At 37.4% G+C, this 12,280-nt stretch overlaps 1 protein-coding gene across 1 annotated transcript in view; it reads left to right on the forward strand.

The window, feature by feature from the left end:
* Window positions 1–12,280, forward strand: part of wipi2 (WD repeat domain, phosphoinositide interacting 2) — a 70,620-nt gene that overhangs the window by 37,717 nt on the left and 20,623 nt on the right. The window contains exons 4-7 of the mRNA XM_072559308.1: window positions 71–167; window positions 3,116–3,213; window positions 5,799–5,891; window positions 11,076–11,146. Coding sequence (XP_072415409.1) covers window positions 71–167; window positions 3,116–3,213; window positions 5,799–5,891; window positions 11,076–11,146 — 359 coding nt within the window. The remainder of the gene's footprint in view (window positions 1–70; window positions 168–3,115; window positions 3,214–5,798; window positions 5,892–11,075; window positions 11,147–12,280) is intronic.

A 12,280-nucleotide genomic window follows, 5' to 3' on the forward strand; every position in this document is an offset into this window, starting at 1 on the left:
TTTGTTTTGTGATATCAATATGCTGTTGTGGTTCTCTGAGGCCAATATTGACTTGTTTTCTCTCATGTAGAGATTGATAGTATGCCTGGAAGAGAGTTTATATATTCACAATATCAGAGATATGAAAGTACTGCATACGATCCGAGAAACTCCTCCAAACCCCACAGGTAATTCTTACAGTACATTTTGGTTATTATCTCAAGAATTGGGGCAGTGACTTTACGTACCAGCTTTCCCTTACAGCCAGGTGAAGGCAGAGTAAGCTTATTTAACGAAACATAGTGTCCAGTACGCACTGATATTATGTGGAAATTACTATTTATCTGAAGTGATTGGTAGCTTTTTCATTTTTATTTGCAGCTAATTTAGATTGAGTATTTCCTTCATAACATCTTTCCACTGAGTTCAAGTCAATCAATCTGCCAAATGTTCAGGTTTGTGGCTATTCAATTTACATTGTCCCACAGGGGAAGAAGAATGCTACCTTTCTCCAAATAGCCTGTTTAATTTTAGTAAGCTTTAATCATGTTATTTAAAGTTATCATTTAAGGTTATACCTTAAAATCTTGAGCAAGAAAAGATATATTTTGCCAGTGACAGAAAATATAAACCTTTTTGAGAAGTAAAATCTGCACATTTGTAATATTTCTGAAATTTCAGTGAGTTGTTATTTTGGATTCCTCCTGCTTTACTTTTGTTACCCCTCAAATAGTTCTTGCCAGTTTCAGAAAGATTCCTTAATTAGGTTGTGAGGTTTTATCTATTCCTCATATTTGCTTTGCTTTATAATCATGTATGAATAATTCCTTTCATCTCTCCCATATTCCTTTCAAGCTTTGATAAGGTTGTATCGCTAAAGCTGTTTCATTTCTTTGCCTTTTGTGCTGGTTTCTAATGGTGTATGTGTGATGAGAATTTTTGCTATTTGTTGGATTGACCCCCTTGTGCAGTGGTAGTGTTCCTACCCCTGGTCTAGCAGGCCTGAGTTCAAGTCCCACCTGCTCCAGGTGTGTGTAATAACAACTGAACAGGTTGATCAGAGAAATAGGGAAAAAAAAATTGGATGGGAGAGGGCTCTTATGCGGATTTGTGTCCCATCTACCCCAGAGGTATGTCACAATATCTTTGAATAGGTTGATTAGAAAAGTCTTTTTCATGTTATTTTCATGCCTAGGTATGATGCTGCTAAGGCTTTTTCCAGTTTTTCCCTTCAGTGCTTAAACTGTTGCTCATATCTTTTTGTTGTCTGTGCTTGATTAAAAGCCTGTGTTTGCATGCCATATCCTCCTCTAGAGTCATAGAGTACAGCACAGAAACAGACTGTGGATCCTTCGGTCTAACTTGTCCATGCTGACCAGATATCCCAACTACTACCCTCTGCATGAAGGTCCCTCTTATATCTTCCTCTCCCTAAATCTTCATCTGTCTAAACCTACGTCTTCTAGATCCGGACTCCCCCACCCCAGGAAAAAGACTTTGTCTATTTATCCCCTATCTGAATTTCAGAGTGGACCTTTCTGACTTTTTCTGACAGCTACAGGATGTGTTTAACCCTTAACTCTTATGTGAATCTTTATCTTTAAATTTTTTTCAATATTTAGCTGTCCTAATTAGTTAGGCTGCTTTATTATCAATTAAATCTGTATTCCTAACCAGACATCATTACAATCCTACTTGTCTGATCATCTAAAATATTACTTTCATAAAGTACATCAAATCACTCCTAATTGAACAACACTGACAACTTCATATATCCATGATGAGCTCCAATCCATGAGTAGTTTGCAAAATAAATACAAAGCAAAGCTGAAATAACAACAGAAGTTTTGGGATAACTCAGCAGGTCAGGTTGCATCTTTGGGGGGGGCCACAGAGTTAATGTTTCATATTGATGACCTTTTGTCAAAATAATTCAGATGAAGGATTATTGACCTGAGATGTTAATTTACTTTATCTGCTTTGTTTTGGATTAGTATACAGAAATAATCTTCCCAAATCCATAGCCTATCACTGTTATAATGGCAGTGACTTGAAGGCAGGCACTGTATTTCTCTTTAGTCAACTATACCATGACCATAAAGTAAATTTAAATGTTTTGTCCAATTAGCAATATGACTAGTTAGATATTTTATCTACATAATGTTTAGAATAAAAAGATCTAAGTGATAATTTATTTTGAAAATGAGGTTTATTTGGTAAAAATATCAAGTTAATTAACACAATTTGAATTATGAAAGCATAAATATCTATCCTTCTAAATACCTCAACGTACACGTGAACACGCTCTTGCACCAGGAAAAGGGTAAAAAAACAGGATTCCCTCTGCACAGCAATTCACTTTGTGGGGGGAAAAAAAAACATTTCTTGGTCCGTTTTTGAGGACAAAGGGATAAGGTGTGAAACGTTCAGACCAGCTCTAGTTATGGTATTCTGGCATGTGTGGATGGGTGTCACCAAGCATATGTAGTTCTCTCTGGGATATATGCAAACATGGCTTCTCTAGAAAACACAGTATTGATAAGTCCTCTGGGTACTGTTCGAAAGTACTGGGTACTTTCGGGAAAGCTCTTTTTCTTTAGGTTGGTCACAAGTACCCAAAACTGATGAAGCTTGGCAGTCAGAAAACCAAGCACAGGGTCTCCAGTCAACACTCAGGAATCATAAGATGTGTATGTGACTTTCAAGAAATAGTTTGTTTAAAAGAAAATCTAATGTCCTTTCTTGAATTTCTTTAAGAAAATTCTAGATATTGACAGTCCTTCAAACATAAGTATGAAGCAGTGTCCATATATAAAATCAACATTGTACTGTTCACTTGACGTTTTATTGCATCGTCTTGTAGCTTTGAAACTTTTATTACTACGGTGAAGGTGTTCATGAATGCAGTGATTTAATTGAAAAGGGTGATGACGGTCGTTCTTTCCATATAAATAAGGTTTTCACCGTCTTGGATAGATATAAACTGGGCTGCATTGTTTTATTAGAGTTTATTTATTTCATAAAATAAATTTCATAAGTGTGTATAATGTTCCCTGCGCCTCTGTACTATTATGTATATTCAATCCTAAAGCATTTATGAAATTCCTTATTAAAGACCAGTTTTTTTTACCTTCAGGACTTTGTGCACTTTCCATTAATAATGATAATTGCTATCTTGCGTACCCTGGAAGTGCAACAATTGGGGAGGTACAGGTCTTCGATACTATCAATTTGGTAAGTAGATGCATATTGAGAAAGGCTGCATTAATTATTTATGTATTTATCTTTGTATGATATTATTTGATGTAGCTTTATAAATAATCTCAAGTTTAGCATTTACACATTCTTTTAAAATTATCCAAAATTGATGTGTAGTGTAAACAGAATGATTGGTGGTTGTTTTTTCATTTATCACCCAACACTGCTGATTGGCAAACTACCTGGCTCTTCCCTCAGCTGAATATCGTTGCCGTGGCAAGAAAACTTAAGTTGGCACAACAACAAATTAAATATTTATACAGGTTGGGGAGGGATTGGAACAGATATGGAGGACATGTTGGAAGAGGATTAAGTGAGTTGAGCAAATGTGTGATTAAAGGAGGAAAGTAGTGTGATGGAATAGTGAAAAAATGAAATTATTTTTGGTATGCTGTTAAAGAGTTAAATGATAGATGCAGTGTTGAGGAATGGAATTTCAGGGGCATATATTTAGTGATTAGAATGTTGGAATGAAAGGCATGGGGTATTGTACAGGAGATTGCACCCCCCAGAGAACTTTCAAGATGAAATAGCAGGCTAGAAGTGGTTGCTTACATCGTGTAAAATTAAACCAGTGAGGAATAATGATTTTGAAATGAACCACCTGAATCTTCTGAGGAGTGACAGTCACTAACTGTGATTGTGCTCCTACTAGGGCTGAGCTCTGCATTTCTGGCAAAGACCTGTGATCCCAGCTTCACATCTGGCATTGGTATCTGCGATCAAAATGTTATCTCTTGGTCTCGGACAGTTAGGCAAAGTCAAGTCAGGTTTCCTTTTTACAGCAGCAATTCATGTAATATGTTAAGATTTGAATGTTTCAAAGTTTGTTAATTCTGATATTTCCAGCTCTGATTCACAGCTGAAATTGTGCATACGGTTTTAGAAAATAATTACTAATTATCCTATGGTTAGCATTTCTGTTTGTTGTGAAAACCCCCTTAACCCCCAGTTTCACCTCCCTCCCTTAACCCAACAAGTGTTTACCTCCCTTCAAAGCCTTCACCCTGACACGATACCATTTCTGTTACAATCAACAACGTTCTTCTCATAATCTCATTTTTCAAAACTTCTCCGTTCACCCATGCTCATTCTGGCAATGCTGACTTAACTGATATAACCCAGGCAGGTGCCAGACATTCAAGAGTATGAGTCACAGTGTATAGTGGGGGTGGGGGGGGGGGGGGGGGGTGGAATTGCATGCTCTGTGGTTCAGGAGGAGTGTGGAAGTGGGTACTTTTCTTGTTTCGAGTGGATGGCTGGTGTACGGTTTAACGGGTGTTTTAAAAATATTTATATATGGGATGTCTGCATTATCTACCAGGCCAAAAGATATTGCTCTGGTGAAATGGGTTGTTAGCTGCTGCCTTGAATCAAAGGCTGAGCGTGTCAGAACACCCACCATTTTGTTGGCAATAAATTTCCAGGATTTTGGCCAACTGACAGTGAAAAGAACAGGTGACATCAGGATGGTGTGTGGCTGCATGAAAGTTGTGGTGTTCCCAGGCATTGACTTGACTGCCTTTGCCCTTCTTCTGGTGGAGGTCACAGGTTTAGAAATTCATCTATCTTTTCTAAATAAAGCACACTGATTATGGATAGAAGGGCAGGAAATTGAAGACCTTTTTGTTTTTCCTTCCCTATTCATAAGTGAGTCTCGAAAAAGGCTATAAATAGGCCTACATTTGTCTGTTAACTCAACTGACTCTTCTGAGGGGCCTGGAGTTGGGTTGATGGTTCATTTGGAGTTTGCTTTTCAAGAAAAGCTATATATTAACTTTATTGGCAGCATTGTGATTTAAATCCTTGTCAATTTGCTCCTGGTTCAAAATTGAAATGAAACCCAGACACTGAGTGAGCACTGAGCATGAATTTGCTGTCTCTTTGGTGGTTACTAATAATTCTGAATAGTTTCATTTCCTTTGAAGTTGTGTCCTGCAAAGCCCAGTTCTCCAAAGTAAACATTACAGTCAGTGCATGAATAAAGAATTTTATCAATATTTGTTACTTATTCTCTGACCCTTCTTCCAAAAATAACTATTTTGCATAACTCAAGACACTGCTTTTTTCAAATGATCCAGTCATGGCACAATATGAATTTTGTACTTGCTGTCAGCGCACATCCAATTAGATATGGATAGACGTTGAGTTACAGTACAATTGCACAGTCCATGACTTCAAATCGTGAGATAACCATTCTTTGTACACCAGTATTCTTTTACACACACACAATTCTGAGACAGCGTTGTATTGGAATTTTTTAAATGTAAAGCTTTCAAATATCTGCTGCATAACTTTTTCATGGCTCTTGCATTGTGATGGCAATGAGGTGAAGGCCTTTGAGCTAAGTAAATGCTTGATATTGATCGTAATAGCACATGTAATTGCTTTTTAGTTTGCTGAGAGTCTGAATTATTCACTGCCTTGTTTGTAAAATCATATTTGACCCTGAGCTGTTGTTCATATGCATATAAGAAATATTAGGATTATTTTATTCGAACTTTGTGTTCAATGAATGGAATGTTCACAAAAAAATTTTTCATTGCTTTTTTGTTTTAAAGAGAGCTGCTAATATGATCCCAGCTCATGACAGTCCACTTGCTGCTCTGGCATTTGATGCAAGTGGTACGAAACTAGCGACAGCCTCTGAAAAGGTAAGCTATTTGAAGTAGATGTATGTTTTGAATAATAAGCTTTAAACAATAACATTTTCACACTAACAATTAGAGAAATAAGTTATACCTTGATGGGCTAAGCATTTTACCACATTTGTACAGAATCTTCATTCCATGGTATTATCCAAGAAGAATCGCCAACACAATATAGCAGATTCATGTAAGGAGATGATAGGGTAAATAATAATAAAACACAACCAAAATGGTAGCTTTTGCAAAACATAAAGAACTTAAAAAAAGATAAGCCATTCCTCAGGCATACACCTCTGTTGAATAAGATGGCTGATTTTCTACCTCTGATGCACTTGGCCATACTATCCCTTGTTCCGAGCCATTTGTAGGCCAAAATTGGTTAGTCACATCCTTGAAAAATATTCAACAACTGACTATCCACAGCTCTGTGGCAGAAAGTTCCAAAGATTCACAGTTCTTTTAACAAACTTCATCTCATTTCGATCCTAAATGACTAAAATCCTCGTTCTGAGTCTATGGCTTATAGTTCTTGACTCCTGGAAGGGGTGAAATATCTTTTAAACTTCCGAAGCAAGGTAAATAAGATCATAAGAAAAAGGTGCAAGCATAAGCTGTTAAGCACCTCAAACCTACTTTGCCATTCAGTGTGACCACGACAGTATAGTCAACTGATGGTATGACTGGCCAAGATGGAGCTGTGAAAATTTCAGATGTGCTAGAATTGGAGGAACATGGAGATTCTGGAAAGATGTGGGTTACATGTACAAATAAAAGGTTGAGAGAGGAAACATTTCTCCTCATTTCTGCCTGGAAAAGGTACCTCTAATCTTAACACCATGACCCTGAATTCTGGACTGACCCACAAGAGAAAACATCCTTTCTACATGCATCTTGTCAAGACTATTTGTGATCCTATAGACTTCAGGCAAGTCACCTTTTTTTAAATTCGAGTGGACGCAAGGTTAGCGTGTCCAGTCTATCCTCAAGAAAGCCCCTGTATTCCAGCTTGATATTGTAACCCTCCTCTGAACCACCTCCAGTGCATTTATATCCTTTTAACTAAGGATACGAAAACTGCACACAGTAGTTGTGTTTTCACCAATGCCCTGTATCATTGAAGTTTCACATTCTTTTTATGTTTGGTTCCTCTGTAATAAAGGACAACATCCCATTAGCCTTTTTGATTGTGCTGTACCTGTGTATTAGTTCTTTGCTACTAGTGCACTAAAACACCTAAATTCTTTGACACCTTAGAATTATGCAGTTCTTCTATGTTTAAATGCTCAGCTTTTATATCTTCCAGACACTCTGAACTTCACATCTGCACCTTCTGTCTTCAAAACATACTTCATTACTTATCTTTGTGTTATCTGTGACCATTATGCCTTTGCTCCCCGCATCTAAGTTATTGATGTAAATTGTAATAAGTCAAAGCACAGAGTCCAATAGGACTCCATCACTCTCCGACCGACAATCCAACAGAAACCCAATTTAATCATACTCTGCTTTCTGCTAGCCAACCAATCTCTTGTCTGTGCTATTGTGTTACTCCTATAGCATAAACTTTTATTTTCTGTCCTAAGATTTGATGTGACACCTTATGCCTTCTGGAAATGAATCTAGTATCTTATAGGATCCCCTTTATCCACAGTATTTGTTACTCCTTCAAAGAACGCCAATAAATTGGTCAAACAACATTTCCCTCTCTCAAAACCATGCTCATCTTCCTGATGACCTCAAATTTTTCAAAGTATGCAGCTATAATATTTTTAATGATTTGATTGTGACACTTTCCCTGTGACCGATGTCAAGCTAACTGGCCAATTGTTTCTAACTCTTTATTGAAGAAGGGAGAAGATTAAGTATTTGCTATTTCCAGTTCATGGAACCTTTTCTAAATCTAGGAAGTTTTGGAAAATTAACCTCATTAGCAACCTCTTCTGAGACTCCAGGATGAAGTCTGATCTGTCAGCCTGCTTTGCTTGGTACTAATTCATAATTATAATTTTGCTAATTTCATTTCTCCTTTTCACCTCCTGGTTTACAGTTATTACTGGAATATTTTTTGTATCTTCTGGAGTGAAGACTGAAGTAAAACATCTGTTTATTTTATCTGTGATTTATTATCTATCATTAACTCCTCATTCTCACTGTATTGAGTACCAATGCTCATTTTATTTAATATTTTCCCATTTAAATACCTGTAGAAACTCTATATCCATTTTTATATTCCTAGCTAACATCCTGTCTTATTCTAATTCCCTTTTGCTGATTAGCATCTTCCCTGCCACTCATGCTTGCGCAGTTGTGCCTTTTCCTTATGTTTGATGCTCCCCTTAACCTCTCTTAAATACAAAAAGTGTTCCCTTGAGAATTTTTATTCACATTTGAAGTATTCTTATTTTGAGTATTCTGAAATATCCTTTTAAACGTGTGCCACTGTGCCCTCTCTTTATCTATCCCCTAACCTATTATGCCCATTCACTTTAATTTTTGTGCCTACATAGTTGTCCTTATTTAAAATGCTAGGCTTAGATAGAATATTCTTCCTTGCAAATGGATGTTTATTTCAGTAATAGGTGGCACGGTGGCTCAGCGGTTAGCACTGCTGCCTCTCAGCGCCAGGGACCCGGGTTCAATTCCCGCCTCGGGCAACTGTCTGTGTGGAGCTTGCACATTCTCCCCGTGTCTGCGTGGGTTTCCACTGGGTGCTCCGATTTCTTCCCACAATCCAAAGATGTGCAGGTTAGGGGAATTGGCCATGCTAAATTGCCCATTGTGTTCAGGAATGTGTCAGTTAGATGCATTAGTCAGGGGTAAATATAGAGTAATGGATTTGGGTGGGAACTCTTTGGAGGGCGGGTGTGGACTTGTTGGGCCAAAGGGCCTGTTTCCACACTGTAGGGTTTGTAAGAATATTGTGGTTTCTGCTACACAAGGGTTCCTTAACCCTGAGGTCATTCATCAATCCTGTCATATTATGCAGCACCGAGTCTAATATAACCTACTCTGTGGTCTGTTCCAAAATAGGTAGCTCTAAGAAAAGATCTCAAGAACATCCTATGAACTTGTCTTCCATCTGCTACTACCAATTAAATTTTTTTCAGTTTATATATAGATTAGAACCACCTGTGATTATTGCTTTTGCTTAATCATAAGCACAGCGTCTTGTTGGATACTTTGTCCCATATTATGGTTAATGTAAGGGGGCCTGCAGACTGGTCCCATCAGTGACTTCTTTCTTTTAATATTCCTCATCTCCACCCAAATAGATGCCAAATCCTAATTTCCTGAACCATGGTCATCTCTAGCTATAGATCGTTCCGCTATAATGTGCGTTTCATCAGCGTGAATTGGATAATGCATACTTTCTACTGAACGGGTACGGCAACTATCAGCAATCTTCTACAGTGCAATTTTCTCTTGTGTGAGGTTGCAGAGGAACACAACTATCACATTATAGCAGAACGACCAGTATTGTACAAAAGCCATCCTTGATTAATGTACTATCCCTCCATCTCTACCTACCTTCCCATTTTCCTTGATTGTCATATACCCTTCAATATAGAGGAGACAGTACTTGTCAACCTGACAGCAAGACTCTGAAATGGTCGGCAGATCATATGTATTTACATCACTGTGTGCTATCAATTTGTTTACTTGGTATCTGAATGCACGTAACATTCAAAGTCTGTAGTATTTCTTTTGTTATCTTTGTGACATCTAGCCTTCATTCTTGCTATATTCGTTGGTTTCTCTTCTGCCCCTTCCTATCAATGGCTGAATTGTCATTTCCCGTATTATTTTCCTCTCTCTTACATTGTCTCTGCACTGCGGTATACGATATCTTGCCACATTTTGCTCTGTTAAAATACCATCATTGACAAAATCACCATTGATTTCAAAATCTTGATTTAAAATAATTTCATGCTGTAAGTCTTTGAATTAAGTGTGCTTTAAGAAATATAAGTTGCACCTGGAATAAGAATGTTAAAAACCATCAGTGTAAAATAATGGCAGTCACTGTACAGAAGGAACCTATCTCGCCCATTTAGTCCAAAGTTTGTGCTTATTATTTCTAAAAGTATTCTTTTGGAATTTAGGCAGTGATGACATGGATTATATATTCTCCAGCCTGCTATCAATTTCTTTAATGTAGCAATTGTTTCACAAGAAAGTGAGATGTCCTAGACCATTTTGAAGAACATTAAAAGCTAACCATTTTCATAAGTATGAAGTTTTGTGTGGGCCCAACTTGGGAAGCTGGCCGGTTCTCTTTCCTAAAATACACTGCTTAGCCTGTTTGGAATTTTATGACAGCCATCAGTGCTACAGATTTATTTAATTCATTGCATGATTAGCCATGATGGGATTATGAACTTGCAGCTGCTGTGCCGCTAGTTCAATATTGTAGTCACTACACTACCATAAGAGCCTACCATAACCCTATTTCTCTAGTTCTTACCCTTGTCCTTTTATGTTATTTCTTTACAAATACTAACATAGAAGATCTGAGTGAAAATTTGAAATACAGGCTAAGATGTCAGGTGGATGAGCCATTTGTAGATTGCCGTCTGCTGTTACAAGGCATTTGGGAATGGCTAATCATTTCTGGTCTACTGGTGTGATTTCTAATTGTGTGAAAATGCCTTGTCTGTAGAAATTTCACGAATATCGAGAAAAGAAGACGAGACTTTAAGGTATCGGAGCAGAATTAGGCTAGTCACCTCATCAAGTCTGCACTGCCATTCGATCATGGCTATATGTTTCTCAACCCCATTCTTCTACCTTGTCCTTGCAACCCTTTTATCCCTTTACGAATTGAGAACCTAGCCACCTCTGCCTTAAATACACTCAATGACTTTGCCTCCTCTATCCTCTGCAGCAATGAATTTCAGAGTCTCCACCCTCTGGCAGAAGAAATTCCTCTCTCATAATGTGTTGAATGTCACACTGTTGCAAAGCACAACAATATCAGGCCACTCTTTTATGTTCAGATTTTTGATCAAGTCGATGCTGTATGAGAGGATAGTGTGTGAATTTCATCCTGTAAATCGTCCTTTTTTGTAAAGGTATTCATGTAGTGCAGAGCTGTAATCTTTTCCTTGCTGAATCAGCTTTGCTTATGATGACTTGTGTTTTCATGCTCCTTTTGCTCATTTTTGTCTCATTTGATTGTTGTACTTGCAGGGAACAGTAATCAGAGTGTTCTCCATTCCAGAGGGACAGAAACTTTTTGAATTCCGAAGGGGAGTTAAGAGGTAAGAAAATGGGGGATATGTAAACTTGATGGCAAGCCTGCTAGACTTGAGGAATTAAAATCCTATTCAACTGAGAAATACAATAACATGAAAATACAATAAGTAGGAGTAAAATAGTTCACTCAGTCTCTCAAATTTATTACACAATTGGTATTTGGTATTCAAAAATCTATCAAAGTCTCTCTCGAATATAGTCAAAAACCGAATACAGTCCTCTTGGGCAGGGAATTTCAGAGGTTCATAAGTCTGAAGAAATTTCACCTCTAGAAGTATTACTGATGGAAAAAAATCCTTCCACTATCGACCCATGAACCTTTGTCTTGGAGTTGAACTAAGATATTCTAATCTCTCAAATTTCCTACAAAAGTGAATAACTTGAAAATTTCTCCACATTATATTTCATCTGTCTCATTTTTGCTTACTCACCTAACCTATCTATATAGCTTTACAGGCATTTTCCATCCTCCTGACAGTTCACTTGCCCTTAAAACTTTGTATTGTTAGCAAACCTGCATATATATGTGCAGTGTTCACACCAGAACCATGGATGTAGATTGTAAAATGGCACTCCTCTTTGCAGCACCCTGTTAGATTAAAGCCTAGCAAATGTTTATTCCTGCTCCCTGCTTTCTGCCCCTTCGACAATCCTTAAGCCCGGTAATATCAGTCCACTGCCCCCAATTCTGAGAGCCTTAATTTTGTGGACTGACCTCTTGAATGCTATCTATTGAACGTTTTATTTGAAAATGCAAGTACTCATTTCTGTTTGTCTACAACTTCTTTAAAAACGAAAGGTTCAACTGGTTTGTTAAACATAATTTCCCTGTGATTAATCATATTGACTCTACCCAGTCATAGTATGATTTGTAAGTATCCTGTTACCATGTCCAAAAAGATAAATTCTAACCTCCTTATAACTGATATTTGGCTAATGACATGCAGTTTCTTGATTTCTTTCCCTCTTTTCCTCAATAGCAAGGCTAGATTTGCTGTTTTATTCATGTGAAATTTTCCAGTGTTTTTTTTCATTGATCGTAATTCAAGTATTGCATTTGCATTGGACCTTTGTGTTCCTTACAATATCTAGAATGTTGTTTTTTAAATACTGCACAGTGAATTACAAAATACATTTAA

The sequence above is a fragment of the Chiloscyllium punctatum genome, chromosome 40 (assembly GCF_047496795.1).
Source record: "Chiloscyllium punctatum isolate Juve2018m chromosome 40, sChiPun1.3, whole genome shotgun sequence".
Classification (NCBI taxonomy): domain Eukaryota; kingdom Metazoa; phylum Chordata; class Chondrichthyes; order Orectolobiformes; family Hemiscylliidae; genus Chiloscyllium; species Chiloscyllium punctatum.